Genomic DNA, 27,108 nt, shown 5'->3' with positions numbered 1-27,108 from the left:
TTCAGGTAGAAAATATGCTTTTAGTCGTGTGTGGAATGTGCTGTCATATAATTTTTGATGAAAGGGCTGTTTCTACTATTGGGGGAAGATTTTTTTCTCAGCGAAGAGATGAAAGAAGTTGAAAGGAGATGAGAAAGTTTTGTTCAAAGAGTTAAACCCCATCTAGCATCAAGTGCTCTTTTGTTTAACTCATTAGCAAATTTGTTCACAGGCTTGTGAATTCAAGAAATCTTTCATCTAGTAGAGTTAAAAGATGTTAAGTTAGTTTGGTGACTGCTCTGGATTTCCCCAAATTAAAGAGATTTGGAAATTGAGCTCTCTTCCAATAAATATCATTTTTAGAGGTAAGGACTTTTCTTACCAGCTTGGAGAAAAATTTTTAGAGAGAAATTTTTAGAGAGAAAAGTGTTTTTATAGAGAAGTCGGTACTAAACTTTAACCTATCAGATGCTGATTATTGGATCAAACTTTGATTATTGTAAAAGAGAAAAAATTGAACAAACACATGATGGAAAAGGCTTTTTGTATATATAGTTCTTATGGACATAGAAAGGCATTTTTTCCCTTTTATTATTATTTTTATTATTTTTTATTTTTTGTTAATTCTCACCCAAGGATATTTTTTCCATTGACTTTTAGAGAGTGAAATGGAGGAAGGTAGGGAGTGAGTGAGAGAAAGAGAGAGAGCCGCACACACACAGTGATGTGAGAGAGACACACTGATTGGCTGTCTCATGCCTGTGCCCTGCAGGGGCCAGAGAGCAAACCTGGTATGTCCCCTTTACTGGGAATTGAACCTGCTACCCTTGGTGCAGGGGCCAGAGCTCTAACTGCTGAGCAACACCGGCTAGGGCCTTTTTTTCTTTCAAAGTTTGGTAGAGTTTTTAGGTGGCTTTAAAGCTTTGGTCTGATATTTCTTAATTATAATGATGACAGGTTGTCGTAGTTTATTTCTATACAGTCAAAATTAAGAGAGCTAATGAGAAAATTCCTCTGCATCTGGGTTTATGTGTGTATATATATATATAAAACGTAGATACACTCTTACTTGTGAAAGGATTTGCAATGTCTTGGAATAAAATCAAGGGATAGTAAAACCCCAGCCAGATTCATTTAAGTATGAAAAGACTCACACTAAGTAATAGGGAAATGTGGATAAAGAGTAGTCTTTGCACATTTTTCATAGGATTAGCCTGAGCAATGCTGTTAAGATTGTTCTTTTAACCCTCCAGTGGCTTCTTTTTCCCAGTAGAATAAAATCTAAACTGCATTGCAGGAGCTATAAGGTCTCATATAAGAGGGGGTGGGCAAAAGAAGGTTTACAGTTGTGAGTATGCAAAACAGACTTTATTCTTGTACTATTATTTATTCTTGTATTAAAAGGGTGTCCCAAAAAATGTATACACACACTTTGAATAATTATAAAGGCAGTGTTTATTAAAATACATTTCATTTTCAAGATTGAGCTATCAGCTGTTAGTGTATACATTGGGGGGGGGGCACCCTTATATCTTTCCATGCAAACAACTGTAAACCTACTTTGCCCACCCCTGTAATCTTCCTGTAATTATCTGACTCCATCTCCTACCACTCTGCCCCTCGCTTCCCATTTCTGCCTCTCAGCCCTTTAATGTATTCTTCCCCCTGGATGTTCATGTTGATGCTTCTGTCTTTGGGTCCAGGTCCCAGGATCAACGCTACTTATTCCGAGGTTTACCTGGACCACTATTGCAAAATGACTCTTTCCACCTCCTGCCACTCCCAGATTTTCTTTTTTTTTCTAATTTATTTTTTCATTGAATTTATTTTTTTTCATAGCATCTGTCATGATAGGAAATAAACATTTTCGGTTATTTACATGTTTGTCTCCCCGATTAAAATACAAGGTCTGTGGAGCAGGGACTTGGTATTTTTCACCATTATATCCCTGATTCCTAGAAGAGTGTGTAATGTGTGGTTGGTGCTTAATAGATATTTGTCAAGTGAATGCATGCATGCCAGTGGTGGTTTGTGGGGAAGAGTTTGGGGCAATGGTTGTTGCCTGGGTGTCTTGAAAGCCCAGTTTCGGTTGGATAGCATTCTGTGGTCATTCAGTAATGACCTTCATGTGTGTAGAAGGGAAATTCATGACACCTGTCACTATGTGTCATTCCTCGATGAGATCTACTAGAAATACCAGGCAAGAATACAGCTGGATATCCTTGTGCTTCAGTTCCCTAATCCTCAGAAGTAACTGTAGTATTTAGCCTGGGAATGTTGCAAGGATTAGGTAGTGCATGTGTTATGTTATCACAGAGCCTGCGACATAGTAATTTTTAAAGAAATGTTAGCTATCACTGTGTTATTACTAGTCATCAACTTATCTAGCTCCTGGTTGTTCAGGCAAAAAGATACGTCAAGTACGTACTAAAGCAGAACCTCTACAGAATAGTATCAGCTTGCTCCCTGCCTTACCTTTTTTTAGCCAACTTGGCAAACTTGTGTTTGAGGTATGTATTTCTTTCCTAGGGCTGCCATAACAAATTACCACAAACCGGTGGCTCTGTTAGCCATACTCTAAACCCGTACTTTCCAGTATGGTTGCCAGTAGCCACATGTGACTATTTAAATTAATTAAAGTTAAAATTTAGTTCCTCCATCATCGTAGCCACATTTCAGGTATGCAGTAGCTAAATGTGGCTACCGTGGTGGACAGCACACAGCATATAAACATTTCCACCACCGTAGAAAATTCTGTTGGGCAGCACTGCTCTGAACAGTTAGAGATTTCTGAATAGCGCTTAGATTTGCTCTAGGTGTCTTCATATAGGTTTGTTTCTTCAATGTATGCTTGGTTATAAATTTGGAGTGGTTCGTAATAGCTGAATAAAATATTTTTATGGATTTCTTTTAAAAGTTCTGCAGCAGAATGACTCATTAATGTTATTTATGAATTGTTTGTTCACCAACTCCTTTTTTCATTGTCGAGGACATATGGAGTCAGTAATAGAACATACTGGGTGTCTTTTTTTCCCTGTATATTTATAACTAAGTGCCTGGAGGACACAAGATACTGTTTTATTTATTTTATTTGAATTATATGCCAGAGACTGAGCTCTTGTGTATTCAGGGCTACAATTTATAGTGTTAATTAAGAGCAGCTTTCCTTTCGTCCCCAGAAGAAGTCAGTGTATTCTTCCTTACTGTATGAGTCTTGAGTTGTTCTCTCACTCATGATTGCGTTTCTTCTCTCCCCGCCTCTCATCCCATGCTTTCATTTTGTTTTGTGTGTTTTGCTTCCTGACGTCTCCCTCTCCCATTTACCTCACCCCCACCTTCTCTCTCTTTCTTTTGTGTCCCCTTCATTTTTTTCCTCTTCGCCCCTCTTCCTCCAGTATCCTCTTTATGAAAACTGGAAATGACGCGATATTTTCATTAAATCATTAATGAACTTCTCCCCTGCTTGTTTGTAATCAAATACTTTTAAAATCTTCTTCTACTTTGGTAGACCCTTATTTTTAAAGTTCTGGAACTTCCTCATACCACCTAGTGATTAAATAATCACATGTAGGCAGTATTTATTTTTCTGCCATAAAGGCAAATGTAATCAATTACTTGTATAAATCAGAGGCTGTATTTTGAGCTGCATACATTCATGCAAATTCTATGTGACCATCAGAGTGAAAGAAAATCTGTATTCATTCACACACATACACGTGTGTATTTAACTTTGTGAAATTTTTATTTTGACATAATTTTACATTCATAGAAAAGCTGCAAAAATAATTACCATATACTCATTACCCAGGTCTCCAAATGTTAATTTTTAATAAATTTGTTAATGATTCTCTTTTTATGTTTATGCACATTTTTTCTGATCCTTTTTTGATAGTAATATGCAAACATGATGCCTCATATAACTTCTAAATATCCCTATATTCCAAAATCAAAGTTATTTTCTTATAATACAGTTACAAAAACAGGAAATTCCTGGCCAGTGTTGCTCAGTGGTTGAGCCGACCCATGAACGAGGAGGTCACAGTTCGATTCCCGTTCAGGGTACATGCCTTGGTTGTGGGGGGGGGGGGGGTACAGGAGGCAGCCGGTCAATGACTCTCATCATTGATGTTTCTCTCTCTCCCTCTCCCTTCCTCTCTCTGAAATCAATAAGAACATATTAAAACACACATAGGAAATAACATTGATACAGTATTATATGTCAGTTTGCAGACCATATTCATATCTTGCCAGTTGTCCCAATAATGTCCTTTATAGGAAAATAATCCCAATCCAGCTATCAGGTCTCCTTAATCTCCTTTGATTTGGAACATTTCCTCAGTTTTTCATTGAGTTTTATGACTTTTACATTAGAACATTTGACCATCCTCAACACTTCTTTGGCAACAACAGGTTTTTGACTTTTTTTTTTTTAGATATAATTCACACACCATACAATTCTCCCATTTCAAATGTTTAATTCAGTGTTTTTTAGTATGTTCACAGAGTTATGCAGCCATCGCCACAATCAATTTTAGAATATTTTCATCACTCCGAAGGAAATCCAGTATTCCTTACAATTTCTCCCATTTCTTTCACCGCTTTTCCAGAGGCAATTACTAATCTACTTTGTTTATAAAGATGTCCTATTCTGGCCATTTCATATACATGAAATCATTTAATATGTGACTTTTTTGGTCTGGCTTCTCTCACTTAGCATATGATTTAGCATATATCAGTACTTCTTTCCCTTTTATGGTTTAATGATATTTCATTGTATGGATATACCACTTTTATCTGTCACTTGATGGGACTTTGTTTCCACCTTTTTGCTGTTATGAATAATGCTGCTATGAACATTCATCTACAAGTTTTTGTGTGGACATAGGTTTTTGTTTCTCTTGGATATATATCTAGAGCTGGAATTATGGATCATGTGGTAACTCTGTGTTTAACCATTTGAGGATCTGCCAGATTGTTTTCCAAAGCAATTGTACTATTTTACTACATTTCTACTAGCAATGTATGAGGGTTCCAGTTTCTCCTGGTTATTCTCTTTTTTTTTCTTCTCTTCTTAGAGAGAGGAAGGGAGAGGGAGAGACAGACAGACAGACAAACATCAGTGTGAGAGAGAAACATCCATCTGTTGCCTCCCGTAATGCATCCTGACTGGGGATTGAACCTGCCTCCTGGCTCTGTGCCCTGACCAGGAATCTAACCCGCCACCTTTTGGTGCACAGGATGATGCTCCAACCGAACCACACCAGCCAGTACTTGTCTCTCTTTTTGATTATAGCCATCCTAGTGGGTATGCAGTGTTATCTCATTATGGTAAATATGTATAACATAAAATTTATTGTTTTAACCAATTTTAAGTGTACTGTTTGGTGGCATTAAGTACATTCACATTCTTGTGTAACCATCACCATCATCTATTTTCAGAAGATTTTTCTCTTTCTAAACTGAAAATCTTTACCTGTTAAACAATAACCCCCCATTCCTACCTAGCGGTTTTGACTTGCATTTCCTGGGTGGGAAGTGATGTCGAGCATCTTTTCATGTGCTTATCGCCATTTCTATACCTTCATTAGAGAAGTGAGTATTCAGATATTTTGCCTGTTTGTAAATGATTTATTGTTTTTGTATTACTGAGTTGTAGGAGTTCTTTATATATTCTAGATGCAAGTCCCTTGTCAGATTTATGACTTGCAAAAATGTTCTCTTATTTTCTGTGTTGTCTTGTGACTTTCTTGGTGGTACCCTTTGATGCACCATGAGGTTTTAACTTTGACGATGTCTAGTTTATCTTTTTGTTTGTTGTTGCTCATTGTTTTGGTGTAATATATAAGAAACCATTGTCTACTCCAGGCATCATCTAGATTTATGGCTGTTTTCTTCTAAGAATTTTATAGTTTTAGCTTAACCTCAACTTCTTCACCTTTAACTGTTTTTAGTACATGTTATTTTGAGTCTTCTCTAGGGACAGTGCTGCTTATTCAGTCCATGCGCTGCCAGACTGGGAGCAGTGTTCCCTTTGGGCTATTATGTCTCCAACTGCATATGGAAACATCATTGAATTATCTCATAACTTATTCCTTTTATTCTCTGTCTTCTATCCTCAATGGATAATTTAATCTTTCACCCAAAGTCACTGGGTAATTTGACCAGCTCTTCCTTTCCCTACCCATGTCTCTAATGTCATGGGCAGGCTAAATATCCTTATGTAATGTCTCACCAACACTGTAACCTCTCACTTCCTTCTCAGCTCTAGTGCTTTCACCATTCTGTTCCAGCAACTTGTTCTCATGACCTCGCTAGTCTTCAAAAATAGTAAATGCCTTTGTCTATACTCTGATGATCATCTCCTATACTCCTCTCTTCCTTTCCTCTTGCCTCCCTACTTCCCTCTTCCATTCTTCCCTTCATTTTTTCCTTGCTTTCCCCAACCTTCAGCCACTTCATTTCTCACTTCTGTCTCTACTCTTCTCTCTAACCTATTCTCCAAGCTTCATCTTATCCAAAATGCCTAATTTCCTTTCTTCCATATCCTTCAAGTCCATCCTATAAATCAGTGTTATTTCCCCAGCCCTTTGAAATATCCTGGTTAGATGTTCAATAAATGATGAGTGAATGAATGACTGAATGCTGGAATGAACAAATCTTGCATCAATCCATTTATCTAACTGTTTAGTTCCTACACAAGAATTGCTGGGCCCTAAGAAAAATTACAGCTGTACATGGAGTTGTTAAAAATTCATCGTCTCTAATTTCAACTGGTATCTCAATACTGTCTGGCTATTTTTATGTGTCCCTAGTTATCACTTTTTAAACAGGTGTTAACTTTCAACAGGTACTTTAAAACATTCAGTTTGTTCTTACTTAACAATATGCTTTCTCGCTCCTAGCAGATGATCTTGGTTTTTACTCTACGGAGACAGTTGAAGCCAATAGGTGGGGAACTTGGTTGGCATTCTCTGTGACTTCAGCAAGAGTACTTAGCATCTATTCCCATGCTTTTCTTCTAACCCGCTGTTTCAGAAGATGGTGACTTGACCCCTCTTCCATGCTGGGCTTGTGTCCCTACCTGTGTTTTGGATCTTACCCCCTCTACCTCCTGAAGTTATTTGTTCCATCAATTATTTCTTCTATCTTCAACTACTTTTTCTTTACTGCCTTTCTCCCCTCAGCATATACCCCCCCAATAAATACATAAATAAGTAAATAATAAAACAGCAAACAAACAAACGAACAAATAAATAAAAGAGTTAAGTATGTTAACCTAAACCAAAACATATATACACTCAATTTCTTCTAGCTTCCAGGAGTCCTCTTTCTCCTTCCCCGTCTACCCAGCATTTTGAAATATAATCTATATTAGCTGTTACCATTTTCCTTATTTGTTTTTCTCTTTCAATTACAGATGAATATGATATTATATTAGTTTCAGGTGTACAGCATACTGCTTATACATTTATGTAATTTAGGAAGTGATCACGCCACCATTTTCTTATTTAAGATTCATTGCTAGTGAATTCCCAGCTTCCCCTCAGTCCCTTGACCCCCTCCCTGGTAAATCAGGCATACCTACTTTAGTCTTTATGTTGTTATCTTTGTAGCTATTGACACTGTTGGCTACTTCCTCCTCTTTGAACTTTTTGTTCTCCTGGCTTTGATCACATTCTTTAAGGGAACACATGGACTCTCCGTGGTTCCAGGTAGACACATCTCCAGTTAGGCAGGTTTGTTTGGGACTAAAGATCCTACATTCTCTGAGATTTACTTTCCCTTTGGCAGTTTCCCAATAATTATTGCTACTGCAAACACATGCTGCTCTAAGTGGTCAGAAACAGAGCTGGATTCAAGTGTGTTCTCACAAGCCTTGCCGTATTTCCTAGAAGACACTGAGGCAAAGGAATATTTTAAAGAGATTTGCCATTGCATTTCATATAAAATGTTTTTTTAAAACACTCTTTTTTGGTCTCCGTTTAGGTGTTGCAGCATTGTTGTATAGTGAAGATTAGAAATAACATAAAGGCCCAATAATAGGGGACTGGATTAATGTGTGTTATGCTATATCTGTACATGAGATACTGGGCAGTAGTAAAATGATTGAAGTAGGCCTGTATGTACTGATGATGTATAGAAAACAAATCAATTACAGGTCTTTTTTATATATCATTTATCTATGTCTCATAATTTGGAAAAAAAAAAAAAGAAGGAAAAGAAAAAACTACAGAACAGAACTGTATTAGACCCCCTTACGCACAGTTTTGCTTTTTGCAGTTTCAGTTACCTGTGGTCAAGCACAGTCTGAATATTAAAAAGAAATTTCCAGAAATAAACAGTTCATAAGTTTTAAATTGTGTGGTGCTCTAAGTAGCTTGAAGAAATCTTGTGCTGTCCTGCGCTATTTCACTTTGTGTCTTCTGGGATGTGGATCATCCCTTTGTCCAGTGTATCCATGCTGTATGTGCTACCCACCTACTAGTCACTTAGTAGCTATCTCTTTTATCAGATTGGTTATTAGAAAGAGACCACATTTACATAACTATTATTATCAGTACATTGTTATAATTGCTCTATTTTATTATTGGTTATTGTTGTTAATCTCTTACCATGCCTAATTTATAAATTAAACCTTATTACAGGTATATGTGTATAGGAAAAAATATATATATATAGGATTTATTATTTGTGATTTCAGGTATTTACTAGGGGATCTTGGAATATATATATACACACACACACACCCCTCATGGATAAGGGGGGAACTACTCTATACGGGGTGGGGCAAAAGTAGGTTTACAGTTGTTCATATGGAAAATAATACAATTAATAAATAATAATACAAGAATTAACTCTTTCATGTACTCATAATTGTAAACCTACTTTTGCCCTGCCCTGTATATAAATGTTTAGCGCTGGAAAATGTCTTGCTATCTACTCATTAGACTATCCTGAGTGATTTCATCTGAGGAGGGGAAATGGGAGGATGTTATGGGCTACTTTATTTCTGCTTTGTATTTCTATTTTGTTTGAATGTGTTCGGTGAACATGTATTCTGTAATAAAACAATGATGAACTGAATATTAACTTATGATCTATTCTTAGTTAAATCTCTCTATTCCTTTAACTTCTTAGACTCCAGTCTTTGCTTTTTCCATTTTCCTCCTAAACTCCAGCCACTCTAACTCAGTTTCTCTAGTGGGCGTCTTCTGATCTAATCCTGTTTATCCCTCCAGAAGCATTCCTACATCCCTCGGTCAGATGTTATTACCTTTCCTCTGTGATCTCCTGATACCCTGGGAAATCTTCTTAGTCACTGGTATCTGGGGCAGGAGCTGTTATTATATGACTTTGTAGTCCATGGACCTGAGCATAGTACCCAGCACAGGGTAGAAATTCATTAAAAGGGGTTTCAGTGTTAACTAATAAAGCAGAGAATTTGGGGCAGATCCCCTTAATATCAGCATGTCCTTTTGTGTAGGTTGTCATTTTCTGCCATTTTTCTTGAGGCTCTGTGCGAAGATACATGTTTTAATTAAACTTCAGTTTATATCTCAGGACTTTTTGAGTTTATGTTGAGCTCTTCTAACAACTCCAGGAAGTTTATTTAAATGTAATATGATTTCTTTAACTGTCCCTAGAGGACAGGAGAGTGATCATTTCATGCTTCATTGTAACTTTAAACATTAATACAGAATATTTTTTATAATATCTCCAAATGCATTAATTAAAGAAAACCTGCATTTGTGTGCTTAGAAAATGTGTCACATTGACTCAAGCAGAAGGATAAACAAGTTAATATTTCTTCTCTGTGTAAATTGCTTGTCTAACAGTTTGTTTTCTTTTTAGGTTCAACAAATAGATCGTGTAGTAGAAGTTGTGGAGGAAACAATTAAAGGTAATTCTTGAAAGTGCGATAAGTAGAGGTATATATTGTATATAAAACTTCCTGAAGGAGACTAACCTGGACGGTGGACTGGGCTGGAGCCCTGCTACTCTCATTGTGCTCCAAGCAGGATGGTCAGTCACATCTCCCGTTGTTTCCATCTTCTTAGCTATTTCCTTATTTTTTACTGTTCTCTTTTTAGACAAATTAAAAAAAGAGTCATCCACCATGGCTGTCTCCTGTTCCAAAAGTTGCAATGGCTTTTTTGGCTTTAAACCATCTGAGGTATACATTTAATACCACGTAGTTAACATTTATTGAGCATCTTTATGAAAATTTTTTTTTAGATACAAAATTATAAAATTTTGTCCCTGACTGCTTCATGCATTGACTGATGGATAAGAGGCATATCTTTGATTAGCTCTACCCTAGCTGAGAGTCACTGCCTTCATGATTGAGCTTGTTAAAGCCAGTGCTTCAGGGTGTTTGAGCATATTGTTGCCTTGCTTTTCTTCTGTTTGAGTACTAGGCACATACTGTCCACTCAGAAATTTTTTAAAGGAGTTAATGGTAATGAAGGTAACACAGGAGAAAAATCTAGGTGACCTTGGCTAAGGCAGTGACTTTTTAGATGCAACGCCCAAGGCATGATCCATGAAAGAAAGAATTGATAAGTTGGACTTCATTAAATTAAAAAACTTCTGCTTTGCAAAAGATACTCTTAATGCCTGACCAGGCATGGCTCAGCGGTTGAGCACCGACCTGGGATCCAGGTGATCAGGGTTCCATTGCCGGTCAGGGCACATGCCTGGGTTGCTGGCTTGATACCTGGTTGGCAGTGTGCAGGAGGCACCTGATCAATGGCTCTCTCATCATTGATGTTTCTATCTCTCTCTCCCTCTCCTTTCCTCTCTCTGAAATTAATAAAGATATATTATAAAAAAAAATACTCTTAAGAAAATGAGAAGGCAAGTCACCAACTGGGAGAAAAATATTTGGAAAAGACATGTTTGATAAAGTACTCTTACCCAAAATGTACGAAGAATTCTTAAAATTCAATAATAAAATAAACAACCCAATTTATAAAATGGGCCAGTGCCAAGAGATGGAGACAACCAAGGTATCCTGAGAAAGAGGACTGGGTAAAGAAGATGTGGGACATACACACAATGGAATCCTACTTGGCCATAAGAAAGGATGAAAGACTGCCATTTGCAACAACACAGATAGACCTTGAGAATATTATGCTAAATGGAATAAGTCAGTCAGAAAAAAGCTAAGAACCATATGATTTCACTTATATGTGGGATATAAAACTGAAATTTGTGGACACAAACAGCAGTGTGGTGGTTTCTAGGGGAAAGGAGGTGTGGAGTGAAGGGGGCCTAATATATGAGTGACGGGAGAAGATTTGACTCGGGGTGGTGGGGACACTGAGCAGTATACAGATCTTGTAACATAGTAACCCACACCTGAAACCTATAGATCATAGTAATCAATATCATCCCAATAAATTTAATTTTAAAAAGCAGGAAAAAAAAGCTGAATAAATTCATAGAAAAAAAAGGGCCAATGACCTGAACAGAAACTTCACAAAAGAACATATACAAATGGCAAATAAGCATATGAAAAGGTGCTCAGCATTCTATGTCATTAGTCAGTTGGAAGTTGAAACAACAGTGAGCTACCGCTGCCCACATATTAGAATGGCCAAAATCTGAAACACTGACAATACCAAATGCTGACAAGAATGTGGAGCAACGGGAACTGTCATTCATTGCTGGTGGAAGTACAAAACAGTTTGGCAGGTTCTTACAAAACTAAACGTACTGTTTCCATATGATCCAGCAGTTGCACTCCTTGGTATTTGTCCAACGGAGTTGAAAACTTATGCCCACACAAAAACCTGCACATGATGTTTATAGCAGCTTTATTCATAATTGCAAAAACTTGGAAGCAACCAAAATGTCCTTCAGTGACTGGAGAAAAACACTCTGGTACACCTAGATGGTGGAATGCTATTTAGTGCTGACAAGAATTGAACTATGAACCCATGAAAAGATGTGGAGGAAACCTACAAGTAAATTATGAAGTGAAAGAAGTCAATCTGGAAAGGCTACATACTCTGTGACTCCAAATAACATTCTGGAAAAGGTAAAACTATGGAAATAGTAAGAATGTCAATGGGTCATCAATGTTTGTTGGGTGCCGGGGTAGAGAGCGATGAATAGCAGGAGTACAGAGGATTGTTTTAGGGCAGTGATACTATTCTGTCTGATACTCTAATGGTAGGTACATGTCATTATACATTTGTCCAGACCCATAGAATATATACCACAATGAGTGAATGGTGATGTGAACTGTGGAGTTTGGGTGATGATGACTTATTGGTGTAGGTTCCTTGATTGTAACAAATATACCACTCTGGTGGGGGGCATTGATAATGGGAGGGCTGTGTGTGTGTGGTGGGGGCAAAAGGATATATGGCAACTCTTTATTTTTTGCTTAATTTTGCTGTGAACCTAAAGCTGCTCTAGAAAATAGTTTATTAAAAAACAATGAATAGTAAATAACATTGTGCTCAGGAGGCTGCCAAATGGCTTGCAGAGATATAATTTCTATAGGAAATCATAGAAGTTAAGGTAAACTATGTTTTTTTATCCTCACAACACTTCTGATGCCAAATGTATAAGTTTTCTACGCCAAGCAATTCTGACACTAGCTACCCAGTCAGTGCAGATGTCATAGGCTAAGGCCTCTGTCGTACAAGGCTGCCCACCACTTCAGATGTCAATTACAAGTCCAGATTGTCACCTATATTTCTGGCAGATCAAGTGTAAATTGAATTCCTATGGTTCCTTCCTCAGATTTGATAGTTTGCTAGAACAGCTCACAGAATTTAGGAAAGTCTTTTACTTACTATTACTGGTTTATTATAAAGAAGACAAGTCAGGAACATCCAAATGAAGAAATGCATAGGGCAGGGTATGTGGACAGGAATGCAGAGCGTCCATGCTCTCTTGGTGCACCACCCTCCCAGCAGCCCAGTGCTTTTACCAACTTTTATTTTTTTTGTTAATCCTCACCCGAGAATATTTTTTCTATCGATTTTTAGAGCAAGTAGAAGGGAGAGAGACAGAGAGACAGAGAGAAAAATGTCAAAGTGAGAGAGACACATCAATTGGTTGCCTTCTGCATGCACCCTGACTGGGCCGGGGGTCGAACCTACAACCCAGCTATGTGCTCTTGACCGCGAATCGAACCTATAACCCTTCAGTGCACAGGCTGACACTCTAGCTATTGAGTCACACAGGCCAGGGCACTTTTACCAACTTGGAAGCTTCCAAAGTCCATCATTTAGAGTTTTTCTAGAAGCTTCATTATATAGACATGATTGATTAAATCATTGGCCATTGGTGATTTAACATAATGTCCAGCCCCTCTCCCCTCCCTGGAGGTGGGGGTGTGTGTGGCTAAAAGTTCCAACCTTCTTAACATATGGTTTGCTCCTCTGGTTACCACCCCCATCCTCCAAGAATTTCCTCATTAGCATAAACTCAGATATGGTTGAATGCGGCTTATGAACAACAAAAATGCTCCACTCACCCCATCACTCAGGAAATTGTGAGTTTTAGGAACTCTATCCGGAATCAAGGATGGCAACTGCACATATGTTTTTTATTATATCACAGTATCACAGAAGGCTTATTACCTCCATTGTTGGGTTAATTAGCGATGGCTTCTCACTGAGGAGTTTGGGCTTGAGTGGATTTATTGGAGAAATTGAAGTTGGGTTTAATTGTAGGAGTCTACAGCAAGAGTTGAGTTGAAGATGAAGTTGATGGGGGATGTTCATTGGCAGGTCTAGTTTGAGGGTAGGAAGGCTGGTGAATTAAGTCTCAGTAATACAATGAGAGAATTTTAGAGATGAAAGAAGTAATTTTGTAGGTGTCCTTAATTTTCAGATGAGGAAGCTGAGGTAGGCAGGAGTTAAATGACTCATCTGAGACCTACTGGTTAATAGAGAACACCGCCTCTCATTGAACTTCTGTTCTTTACTTTCTACTTCTATTGCTTATATTTCGCCTAGACAGCACAAGTTAGTGAAATAAGGTATCCTTTAGCATGCAACCAGTTGTTTGTTGTCTTTCAACATACTACTTTCTGAGGCTCAATTTTCTCAGTTTAAAATGGAGAGAATTAATGGGTACTACTTTTGAGGTACCCAGAATACAACTTCTATTAATGTTTATTTCTTACTATCTCTTTAATACCTAGACTACTGGAATAACCTGACTTTTGCTACCAGTGACTCTCTTTTCAACCTGACTGTATATAGTGCTACCATTATCCTCAAATTATTTTACTCTCCTTCATAGGTCTTCCAGTGGTTGCCGGTTACTCACCACATTAATCGAGGACTTCTTAGTGTGATCTTAAATACCTCCTACTGCATCCTGCCGTCTCCACTTTTTCTTCCATCAGTTTCATACGTACAGCTTTTGCCCCCATCTACTGTCCATTTGTTGTTCTGTTATTTGCACTTTGCTTCCTGTTCATCTTAGGGTCCCTCACAGAAGTGGATGTGGTCTGTTTGCCCCTCCAGATTGATTCTGCCCCCTTCTCCACCTGCTGCCTGCCCTGGGGCTGACCTGTGTAGACTGCATCAGTAGGTCCTCACTGTCTGGCACCTGATTGGGTTTAGCTCACTGGAGGTTGGAGATGTGACCAGAGCAGGAGACAGGAGTATGTATTCCTTCTCACCCCTCCCTCCCTGCTCTCCCCTGTTGGTTGCTTCTCTCACCCATGGGCCACAGCTTCCGTCAGGTGGCTCCCTCTACTCATCTGTCTATCCAGGTTCCCGTAACTCTTCCCTCCCTTTGATTTTGCAGGCCCAGGAATAGAAACAGCACTGCATTGTTGCTCACCTTAGAGTACCACATTGTCTTTGCTTGGTTTTGCTAACCTTGCCAAACTTTAGTCAATAGTCCCTTTATTAAAATCTCTTCAATTATGCAGTGTGCCATCTGCTTTGCTGGGACCCTGATTGATAAATGCTCTGTGGAGAAGCAAGACTCTGCCCAGAAGGGCCAGATGGAATACAGCCTGACAAGAGGATTTTGCCATAACTGTCTTGTTTTCACATTTGATTCCTGTTGGGCTCTCTTCATATGTCTTCCTTGAAGGGGATTTGGACAGACAGCCCCTTCCACAGCCTGTTTGCATTCTTTTTATTGCTATCCTTATGCTATACCAAGTAATGTTTTAGAAAATGTATTAATCAGATACATTGATGCTGAAAGCATTTAAATCTCTTGTAATTAACATAAAGCCATGCAAAGTATATTCCATTTAGTTGGAACAAAATGAAAATTTCAAGTTTTGAATGAAACCTCACCATTTCAGTAGTGGCCTGAAAATTTCACCCATTTTATAACATTTGTTTTGGGAGAGACCAGATTTATGAATTTAGGATTTTCTCTGTATCATCTTAAAAATGCAACAAGATATGTAACTGAATCTAAGGGAAGAAATACAGTGTTTAAAGGATTTAAATTCATTTCTTTTAAAAAATACTCACATAGACCTTATTCTTGGTTTACAAGATCATTAAAATTTTTTGTATGAAAGCTCTGAAGGGAATATAAATCTTTACCTCTGATATGTGTACATGAAGTCCTCAAAGCAAAACAAATATTCTCTGTAAAAGGTGGCCTAACTGGATAATTTAAACCAAATGAATGCAAGTAAATATTGCCTATTGAAATTAGAAAAATGTTTTTACTATTACGTCATATTTCTTCCCCAGTCAACCTCTAATAAAAGAGGTCTCTATTGTTATTAATATATTTTCTGGCATTTTATTCATTCTAATTCCAAATGCCTCCAGTGTTGGTAATTCAAGACTTTCCCAATATGGTACAGTCTGCAAGCTTAATTGATTTTCTGTTTTCCTCAACTTCTCAGTAATTGATGCGATCTTGGATTAGACTTATCTAAATTCCTAGGGTACTTCACCAAACAGCTCTTTCTTATTTAACACATTGCTATTAATCTTCACTCTGTCAGGTTTTGTACTTTGCATTTGATGCTAATTCAGAGCATAAATTCTTTGTAAATTGAGACTGGAAGGCAGAACTATATAAAGCGTGGTTTCGTCATTGTTAGTCATGGGGGACTGCCCTGCAGAGTCCAGTGGAGAGGGACTTGAGGATGTTTGCCCAGCATAATGATTAAGGAACTTGAGCTTGGATAATGGATATTTCACATCTGTGATAATATTATACTACAAAAGTACTTTTGCATTTTCAATATTTGTTTTCAGTAAACATAGTATTTTCAGAAGTAAGAATAGGCACATTTCTTTATAACCAAGCAGCAAAGTTCTACCATAGGATTTCGATTGCTTTTTCACATCACTTTTTTCTGTATCTTGTTTGAAATGATGACTGGAAAGGACTGTCTGTTAGAGAAACCACCATGTCATTTCTTGTCTGTATTTCTATGGCATCATAACTTTATTAGCCAAGTTGTCAGTCCTGTTTCCAGCCACACACACAGTGAACAACAGTATTACGTATCTTGTAGAAAATATACAGTAGATGCCCTTGAGTCTGTTTTAATCATGGTAAATTGTCATCATGTTTACTTTTCTTTTTGGATAAAAGCAGTTAAGTAACTTTAACTTTGTGTAATATTTTTTCAGCCATCAAAGCTTTTAAAATTCAAATAAACGTTCAGACAGGTCCCCCAGGTGGGTCCTGCTGCTTTATGGTCACTTCAGAGTGTTTCATGTTTTGGTTTGTCTTGAATTTAAGTACACTGCTTTAACATGTTCATCACTTGTCTTTCCTTTTCTATTTAAAGATGCTTTTCCTTATGGTTTGAAACCACCTTTTATTATTAATGGGATTTATTTATATGAAGACTTGGGCATTTCATTAACTTTTGATTTTTTTATTCTGGGGTGGGGAGGGTGCATAGCATTGAGTAGTTCCTTAGGTTGATGGTTTTGCCTTCGTTTTCACATAACACACAGTTACAGTGGTTCACTGGACTTGATTGTTCAAAACAGGAAAGGAAATTACTTTAAGCTTGAACGTCTCAGACTTCTCATGACCTAGCCCTACAGTTAGTGGTCCACTGATCTATCTGGTAACGTAGCCCCATTCTTCCTGGTGTAAATATTAACAAGGACGTGCCTACTGTGAAACTGGGCTTCCCCGTTAACTCTTGCAAATCTTGATAGTGCTGTGGCCGACTGCATGGAGGCAAGACTACAAGTATTGTTGAATTCTCTAGAAATGTTTTATTTAGTCTAGACTTTTGTCAAAACTGTTAATGTAAAGTAGTTTATTAAGTTGGAACATCCTGATGTTAAAGTTTGTGTATTAATCATTTTCACCAGATATTTGCTATTTTCAGATAACAAGAATTCTGAGTACCAAGGTTCTCATTTCTACTTACTCTAATAGGAATTATTTAGTAAAGAATGCCAAGTAGATCAATTAATCCTGTTTCGAGTCTCACATAGAAAACATGAAAAATAATATAAAGGAAGGAAACTTTAATGTACTTAAATTGTTTAATGTAGAAGGCTGTTTCCTACTATGTTATTCCTTTTTTGTGAGTAACTTGAAGAGAATGGGCATGTGGTACCCTGCTTTCATGCTCTGCATGCATATCCTTTGCTTTAGTGTGCATGTGGGAAAGTTTTAGTCTTCATTAAAAGAATCTACTATTTTTGTTTAGTAAAATGTAGTGAGAATAGTTGGGAATATAAACGTAGAGGAAATAATATTAGAAGCTTCACTGCATTTTTCAAATAGAGGGTGGAGTTGTAGGTTAATTGTGGTACTTTGTGTTTTGGTGACTGTACTTAACACAACAGTAAATTGTGTTGTATTGGTCATTCTCCTTTAGCACTTTGTAGCCGGGTTCCCTAAAGGTAGAAATATAAAGTGTACACCAGGTCATCTTAGAGGTATAATGTAATATCTAAAACTTCCATAGCAAAATAAAATATATAGAAAAATTGTGATCATCCTTGAAAAATTTATTTAAAAACAAATATTTTTTATCACCAAAGTCATATTGCAGGCATGTGAGACAACTTAGAGTAACTTGATGGCTCACATGTGACTAGACAAAAAATTTAAATCTGATTATCTCAGTTTCTTGAAAAATTTGTTTGTCAGAAAATTTTACTTCATCAGTAGGATGTTATTAGGTGATGTTACCTTTACTTAGCAAACCTAATATTGTTAGTAATCGATGTAGAGAAAGAATGCTGAATTGATTTTAACATTTTGTATGTAATGTTTGGAGATGTACATCTTTTTTAACACTCTATAGAGCTTATAGCATATATGTAGCAATTACTTCTGAGCAAGAATAAATACCAATTTCGTTTCCTTATTAGTTTGAGGGGGGAAAACTAATTTGCAGACTCTCTAGTTAGAATATCAACTATGGATGGATTTTTAAGAAGTTTATCAGTACTGCTGTTTTATAACAAAGCGTACATTTTATTGAGTAATAAAGAAATAGTAATTGAAATGTCCTTATAAAAGATGGTTCCTAACACACTAAATCTTTATTGTAACTGAAAATTCAAGTGCACCATTACTTTTAGCTGCACTGTCTGCTTCTGACAGGTAAGACTCCTAGACTGAGAGTACGCAGAGCTGTGCTGAAACACTTGTTTTCTTGCTAACAGGTCAGATTTAACAACCCACACAATCTCTCTGGTTCTCTGTTTCCTGTGCTGTAAATTGTTATGACCTGGAAGGTACCTTCAACTCAGAAAGTCTAGGAATATTCGAGTCTGCAATATAAAGCCGTTTCAGAGTCTGACATTAGAAGGAAATACTGACATTTTGGATAGTGATCTCTAGGAAAAGGTATTCAAATGGGACTAGCTTTTTCTCTCATCCTAATCTCCACATGTTATGTTTTATTTTTCTTTCCCCTTGCCTCTGAAATGAAGTTGAAGATGTTTGTGGCAGACATGCCATGCACTTTTCTTTGCTGTATCTCTGTGTTCTCCAGGGGAGAGGGTCTCGAGGAAAGCACTGTTCTCTGACTCCTTGGCCTTGACCCCATGCAGTTGTTATGCCATCCTGGGTGATGATAGACACCACTTCCCAGTGCTTAAAGAGTTTTGTGCTTCTTTGAAGCAACTTTTAGTTCAACCCTGGGCGAGGCTTATCTTCAGGACTTTGAGACGGACAGTTTTAGTCTTGATGACAGATTGCTGGAGAGGAAAATTTGAGTGGATTTAATGTAAAGTGAAGTTAGCACCTGGAGTTGTGATTCTCAAGGGTGTTTCCTGGAAGAGATGTGGTGACTGAAGGGGACTCCTAGCCAGAGAGGGAAGAGGGCAGGGTGGTTTGTCAGAGCCTGGGGGAGCCCAGGGTTGGAAATTTTGCCGTATGGCCCTTCACCTAGATTCATTGCCACCATGAGCCCCTGTGACAGCTGGGTAAGGAGTGCATCATTCAGGTGTCCCAGGATGGGAAGCAGCCATGGTTCTCTACCTGGGCTCCCTAGGCACATGTGCTACGGCTTACACAGGACCACCTGCAGTTCGGGGAACACCACTGCTTTCTTCCCCCTCTTCATAGTCAGGAAATTGTATCAGGATGCAAGTGAGTGATTTAATGTGGTTGTTGAATCTACTTTAACTTATACATTTAAAAATCATTTGCAAATTTATCATCATCAATGCAGTTATTTGTGACCTATTTCCCAGCCCTCCAGAACTTTAAAAATAAATGGGAGATTAACCAAAGAACTTATATGTATATATGCAAAACCCATGGACACAGACGATAGTGTGGTGAAGGCCTGGGGAAGGGGGTGGGTGCAGGGTAGAAGAGGTCAGTGGGGGGAAAAAGGGGACTATCTGTAATTCTTTCAACAATAAAGGTAAATTTAATAAATAAATAAATGGGATCTGACTTTAACTTATAATGTTTGAAAGTTTTGAAAATCTCCTGGCCTTGCTTTGGAGAAACACCATTAGCACTATGGGTCCTGATAGCATTACAATTTTATTAATTATAGTAGCAACTGTAATTAACTTGTCTTTAGTTCTGTGTAACTTACTCCATAGGAACCCTAGCATCACTGATTGTACAGCTAGGCAGTGGTGTCATATACTCTTAAACCTAGTCCTCTAATCCCATGTTCTTTACATTTGCTTAAGCTGTTTACCTTGAATGGAGGAAGTGAGAAGTAAAGCTCGTTTATTATGATTTCCTTTCCTCAAGTCTATTGTTTCCAGTCACTGCTCACCCATTTCTAGTTCCCTTTCATATTCTTGCTTATACATTTTGTTCCTTCCCATTTCTTGTTTCCTTTTTTATCTCTTCCCCCCTAATCTTTCTCTGAGTTTTACTTGCCATTTTATTTTGCGCCAACATATGAACTTTTTTTCTTTAAAAAAAAAAAATGTTGATTTCAGAGAGAGGAAGGGAGAGGGAGAGAGAGATAGAAACATCAATGATGAGTCATTGGTTGACTGCCTCCTGCACACCCCCAACTGGGGATCGAGCCCGCAACCCGGGCATGTGCCCTGACCGGGAATCGAACCGTGATCTGGATCCTAGGTTGATGCTAAACCGCTAAGCAATGCCAGCCAGGCCATAAGAACTTTTTTGTAAGGAATTAATAAATAGTTGTTATATTTACAAAAAAAAAAGTGAATAGAATATTTTAGTCTTGTTATAAAGATGCTTAATTTAGGAAATGAGTAAGTAAAAGTATTCCTTAACTGTAAGCAACCAATAAAAAGCTAGTCTAACCAATAAAAGGCAGAAGAAGATATTCTATAGAAAAAATTCTTTGGGGTATGTTTTTTAAGGGTAATTATTGAAGGTTTTAATGTGAAGCACACTTTATGCAGTTTTTACTGACAAATGATTAGGTTACTAAAATTCCTTCACATTTTTTAAGGATATGGCCTATGTTCTCAATCCTAGCTTTGTATGTAGACAAGATAAATATTGAAGCTGTAACTGGAAGGATTTTAATGTAGATAACTTTCAGTCTTTAACATTTCATAACCAATATTGTAATGCCCTAAAATTAAGTTTTAAAAATAAATGTTTGACTAGTCTTTGGATTAGAAGGAAGAGTGCATCTTAGGCCCACATAATTTTAACCTCATAAATTATCTTTCGAATCATTTTCATGTTTGAAGGTACAGTTTTTCAAGTGGGTCACCTTTGTGCCAAGTCTTAGTAAGTCTTTTCAGTGAAGTTGGTTTTAGTGATAGGCTGGTTCTAAGAAGTGGGAAATGAACAAAAGCAGGAATTCTAGCAAAGCACTGTGCTTGTTATTAGTAGTATTGTGTCAAATGTACTGTGATATATATAGTCATGTATATAAAGTTTGTCCTGCTCTCTCAGCCTCCCACTCTAGTCACCCCTCCTTGACACCTTTCCTGATCTTTCCCCGAAATTTGACCACCCCTCATGGTGTCTCACTGTTCCCCAAAATATTGACCAGACCATCAGTGACACTTCATTCCAATTATTTGTTTACAAGTCTGTTTTCCTTGAGACCTTAAGTCCCTTTTTAGGGCAGCAGGGATGTGGTGGCTCAGGACAGAATAATTTTTTTTTCAGGGGCATATTTCGGAAGTCTTTATGTTGTAAGTCAATATAGATAAAATTATATTTCATACCCCATTTTAAGATCACCCCATTTTAACATTTTAAAGTTTAGTATGGTGAAACTTTTGTTTGTGTTATGTATATGCATTAATGTATTGTGTTATGTCAAGTGCTCATCTTTGTTTTTATTAAACATTTCTATATTGATTTTATTGTTGCCATTTCTACAGAAGGGCCATGGTAGCTCTTATGTAAGAGAGTGTGAATTTAAAGCCAGCAAGTAAGCTCCAGCTGCCCCCTTCCCTAACCTCCTCCCATTTCGATTGCCTTTGTACTACTGCCCGCAGTGCAAATGTGTTCCGCTCATCACAGTGAGGAAATGAAACACAATAAGGACAGACAGGCATTTTTTAAGGTTCATAGATGGGACAACTTTCTAACTTTCTCTGCTTCCCATCTCTCCTCTGTCACATTTTATGGTAACTTGAGTTGAATAATAGCAGGAGGAAACTTGAAATTTTCATTCCTGATTTAAAGTGGGAATTTGAGCTTCAGTTTTTAAAAGTCAAATGTGGCTTATGAGTTCCTTATGTCTTGTATTTTAATGTTATTTTGTAGCTGCTTGGATGTCATCTATTGTAAGGTCTGCTATCTCTGCTTTTATCTCTTGGTATAGTGATCTTGGGAATAGAGGTTTGAGGCTGAGCAATGATTAAGTTCTTCATTGCTCCCATGGATGCTTTACATACTGAAACCGAAACATACATAGCCTTAGTGCTGTAAACTCTAAAGCCTTGGAGCTGCTTAATGCATTTAGAATTCAGGAATGCCTGTGGTAGCAAGACAGCCAGTGACCCGAGGAGTTCTTTTAAGGGTCTGTACTAGTGTGGCATTATCGACATGGGACTGCTTTAATTTTTGAGTGTTTGATGTACACTTGATGTAAATTGTGAAAAATCAGTTGACACTGTCAACTCCCACTGTCATAAAAAGTATATCTGCTTACAAAAGACGTAAAGCATAAAATTAAATGCTTATGGTAATTTGCCTCCAGAATATGTCTCCATTTGGGTAAGAAGACATTTTGCTTTTGTGGATTACTTGCTATATGTAGCCTTTGCTTAATATGATGACCTTTACAGCCAGGAAAGTCTGGCTGTTTATAACCCCTTTAGAACAAAAAGAAATTAAAGGGGGAATAATTGTCATTATTCATTGTACTGGCAATGCTGTGCAAATGGAAGAAATGTTAGCTACTAATGTGTTAGTTTCTAACACATTTAGAATTCAGGAATGCCTGTGGTAGCAAGACAGCCAATGAGCTGAATAGTTGAAACATAATTTATGTTTTAATTATGTCTTTTGTTTGTGTTATATATACGCATTAAGGTGTACATTAATTAAAGATGTAATTAAAACATAAAATTAAATGCTTATGGTAGTTTGCCTCCAGAAGATGTCTCCATTATGGTAAGAAGACATTTCACTTTTGTGGATTATTTTTTATATGTAGCCTTTGCTTAATATGATGACCTTACAGCCAGGAATGTCTGGCTGTTTATAGCCCCTTTCGAACAAAAAGAAATTAAAACGGGAGTAATTGTCATTATTCGTTGTACTGGCAGTGCTGTGCATATGGAAGAAAAAATTGCCCAAGAATGTTTATTCCAAAAATGTTTTCGATTTTCTGTCTTCCAGAGTTCTGGATCATACATAAATGTTACATCATTATAATTATAATGTAGAACCTGTTTTTGTGCAATAAGAGTTTTGCTATTAAATAATTCTTAAAATTCTAGGGATTTAAACTTTGTATTGTGACCCTATCTGAGCGTCTCTCCAGCTCACCTGGCCATCAGGTCAGGTGTTGGTTTCTTCATGCTTTGTTAAACTCTGGAAACGTACGCGATAGCATCAGTACCTTTGTAGGCTCTCTTTGCTTTGATTCATGCTTTGAATTCTATCTTTTTAGACAGTGATTCTTAACATTCTTTCTTTATTTTAATATCTTTCCTAGGTATCATTGTTTGAGTTAATATTTAAATTCTTAATACTTGATGAAATCTTAGTAGCTAAAATCGGCAATTGAATTGTAATGATCTTGTGTTGTTTAGTCAATTCTAGCATTTCCCATAAAGTTTTTCAACCTAGACTTCCAACATTTAACCCACTTTCTTTGTTTAACTTAGATTTCTTCTCTTAAAATGAAAGTATTTCAAGGGAGGCTCACATTTTAGTGTGAATTTCAGAGAATGCTTGCTTTCTTGATAGGTGCCTACATATGACGAATGACATTGAATATCGTAGAGACAAACTTATGGCTACATTTTTCTTTTTCTTTGTAAATAAGTAGTTAAAAATTCCTATGAAGGATATGTCAAGTAATAGTTCCAAGCATTTTTGTAGAAAAGAGATTAATTGAGCATTTCTTTCTGATTTTCTTAAATAATACTCAAATTGATGTGACTAAATTTGCTCAAGTGAGAGCTGGTACCTGCAGTGCATTTGCTCTTTTCTTCTTCTTGCTTGACTTTTTTGCCCGTCTTCTCCCGGCCCTTTGCCCCCAACCCCCGGCATCTTGTTAGATAGCTTTATTCAGAAGTTTTTCAGCAGGTAGACCCAGAGCTCAGGATTAGACAGGTCTTCTGAATGTGTCCTTAATAGAAGTGAAATTGCTTGAAATGAAAGCAGTAAGAGAGCAGGAAAACTTGGCATGAGGTCTCTCTGGTGGTGATAGAGGTGGGTGGACAAATGTTAAGGAAACAATGAATGGCCATTAAAATCAGATGGGAGGGCCTGGCCGGTGCTGCTTAGTGGTTAGCATCGACCTATGTGCCAGGAGATTGCTGTTCGATTCCCCGTCAGGGCACATGCCCAGCTTTCCAGCTCGATCCCCAGCAGGGGCGTGCAGGAGGCAGCCGATGTTGATGCATTCATGTTTCTATTTCTCCCTTTCCCTTCCTCTCTCTCTAAAATCAGTTAAAAAACCCCAACATTAAAAAAAATCAGGTGGGAGGAATGAAGTATTGAAGGAAAGTCTGGCTGTTTATAGCCATTTTAGAACAAAAAGAAATTAAAGGGGAAAAAAGTAAGCAATTGGAGTCCAAGTTGCCAGATCACTGCTGCTTCTATAAAGTTCTAAAGCTAATTTGTACAAACCACTTCAGCTTTAGGAACTAAAGGAGGACAGATTGGTTTGTGTGTAGAAGCATAATTAATAAATACATGTTTTGTAGCTCAACATATGTGCTTATGTTTCAGGGGTTGGTTCTTTTCTGTCTGTGAATGACCATTATTGGCTTCCTGACCTGCTGACACACCAGGCTCTACTTGTGGACGGGATGTTTTCCCTCAGCTCCAGTAATGTGCAATGCAGTTAGCACTGTGGGGTTTGGAAAAGATTTTTTGCTTTTGAACATTCATAGGCACATTGAATATTGATTCAGCTAGTATAGCAATTATTGTGCAAAAATGACTGGTTTGTTTTTTTCCACATAGGTTTTTTTTTTATTATGAATTCAAAAATATGCATATAATAGTGAATTATATTTTTAAAAAACTAGCTTTTGGTTCAAAATTTTATAATATATAATTGTTTTAGCTGATGAAATGGTTTACTAGCATTCTTTAGTGGTTTAGGTCAAATGTAAAAACCAGCTCAGAATCAGTTTTTGTAGCTGATTTATAAATAAGTGCTGAAAGCCTCAGGCTTAAAATTAAATTTGTTTGAGCAGGGCTGACTTTTTTGTGACACTTGTAAGTAACCACTTAGAGAGCCGTTTATTAAAGATGGTTAATAAACCTACCGAGATACACTTGACCATTATTTAGAGGAGATGAAATGTGAACTTCCATTTAAAAAGGAAAAGATAAAAGATATCAGAAATATAATGTTTGAGTATCTCATTCTAAATCTGAGGCGATCTTCTGTTTTCATCCTTGTATTAAAATTGCATATCTCTGTTTTAATCAATTTATATCTTTACCACTGTCTCCTCAGTGGTCTCATGTTATTATGAGTTGATCTGGTCACACTGAGCATCTTTCTTCCCATCTGTTGTATTAATACTTCCTCCTTTAATTTCTTGTTATGTGTGATTGAAATGATGTAAGAACTGATATTTTCACTCTTTTTCTTTCAAACTCTGTTGTTCTGGGTTCTTTTTTTCTCCCTTTCTCTTCAATCTAGCCACTTCAGGTGATGAAATTCATAGTAGTCACAAAATAAATCAGTATTCATTGAGGAGCGATTCCTTTTTCATCACAGCGCCAGGCACCAGTGGCTAACCAGAGGGGACCAGACAAAGAAGGAGTGTGTGAGTGTGACTGTGGTCCTTGCTGCACAGTCCCTCCACAAATATAGCAGGTCTGTTTCAGCTCGTTTCCCTGCTCTTCAGCCCCTACCTCTTCTCCTGTGCTTCCCAGAGACATGCCATTGTGAAGAATCTTTTACTGTTTTATTTTTTGTTCTGTCAAATTCAAGTTTGTTTTAGATAGTAACAGTATTTCTAACTGCACATATGATAGGTAATGATTTTCAGTATATGTGTTTTTCTGTGGTCTACAGAGTTATGGAGTTAATTTGAAACAGAAATTTTGTTTGAAAAAGAATTTTTATCTATATATTTATTTACATTAAACTTACTGGGGTAACATTGGTTAATAACATAAAACTTTTTTCAGTATAACAATAAAAATTTTATTCTGCTAGTCCATTTTTTAAAAAAGATGATTGTTCTGTGGTTGCTTCCATTTCTTTCCTCTCCTTGTTGGCTAGATATAATGAGGTATTTTTATGTTATTTTCTACTTTGTACTATATTTTCAGTGTTTTCTAAAAAAAAATCAACAGTCTTGTTAGGTCTGCCACTCTTTAATGAATCATCGGATTGGAAAATAACTCATTATATCATCAGGCAGAGATATGTTCCTTTATTTGCATGTAGATAGTGAAGATGAATAATTTATCAAATGTTATTAGAGTAGGCTGCGTATTTCTGAAGTCTTAGCAGGATATAATGAAATTTGTCTCACGCTCGTATGAAAATAGCATGCCTTTGCATAGTCGTTATTGAACTTTTGGCATTTCTCAGAGAACTATTATGTTATCCTGCCAATCTTGCTCACCTCTTCATTAACTGGACATTTGATCGAAGAGTTGAACTTATCTTGAAAATCTGTGAAATCTGGTATGCCAAATGCTTACTTGACTCTAACTATGTTTCTACATCAGAGCAAGAATTTTCAGAATGAATGAAGTCTGTAATGTTTCTTATTAAAGTGATTAGTGCAAAAAGGCTATGACTGATGGTTTTATTACTTCTGGTCATGAAAAGCTGTCTATATAAGAGATGTTTAAACAATGTGTCTTTCTGAAATGAGGGGTGATGAAAGATGTATATAATTGCTTAGAATCTTATATCTGTAGTAAATACATATTTGAAGTTGTTTTAAATAATTGCTTTTAAGAAGGTGGCTTTGATTTGCAGTGGCATGATTGTGTGAGGAAGTCAGCAGATCTCTTCACAAGCAGTGATAAAGCTGGATAAATGGTTAAAAACAAACCATTTCAGCACTCTGGAAATCAACTGAAAGCATTCAGCGAACAGAAGTGTTTATT

The 27,108-nt window shown here is 37.1% G+C and overlaps 1 protein-coding gene across 5 annotated transcripts in view; it reads left to right on the top strand.

Annotated features, from left to right (window-relative positions):
* CDKAL1 (CDKAL1 threonylcarbamoyladenosine tRNA methylthiotransferase) overlaps window positions 1–27,108 on the top strand; it is a 551,454-nt gene that overhangs the window by 159,249 nt on the left and 365,097 nt on the right. For all 5 annotated transcript variants that reach the window (XM_087820618.1, XM_087820616.1, XM_087820619.1 and 2 more), the window contains one exon: window positions 9,832–9,880. In XM_087820618.1, the coding sequence (XP_087676744.1) occupies window positions 9,832–9,880 (49 nt within the window). The remainder of the gene's footprint in view (window positions 1–9,831; window positions 9,881–27,108) is intronic.

The sequence above is a fragment of the Miniopterus natalensis genome, chromosome 9 (assembly GCF_054644295.1).
Source record: "Miniopterus natalensis isolate mMinNat1 chromosome 9, mMinNat1.hap1, whole genome shotgun sequence".
Taxonomy (NCBI): domain Eukaryota; kingdom Metazoa; phylum Chordata; class Mammalia; order Chiroptera; family Miniopteridae; genus Miniopterus; species Miniopterus natalensis.
This window is presented reverse-complemented; position numbering and strand designations above follow the sequence as displayed.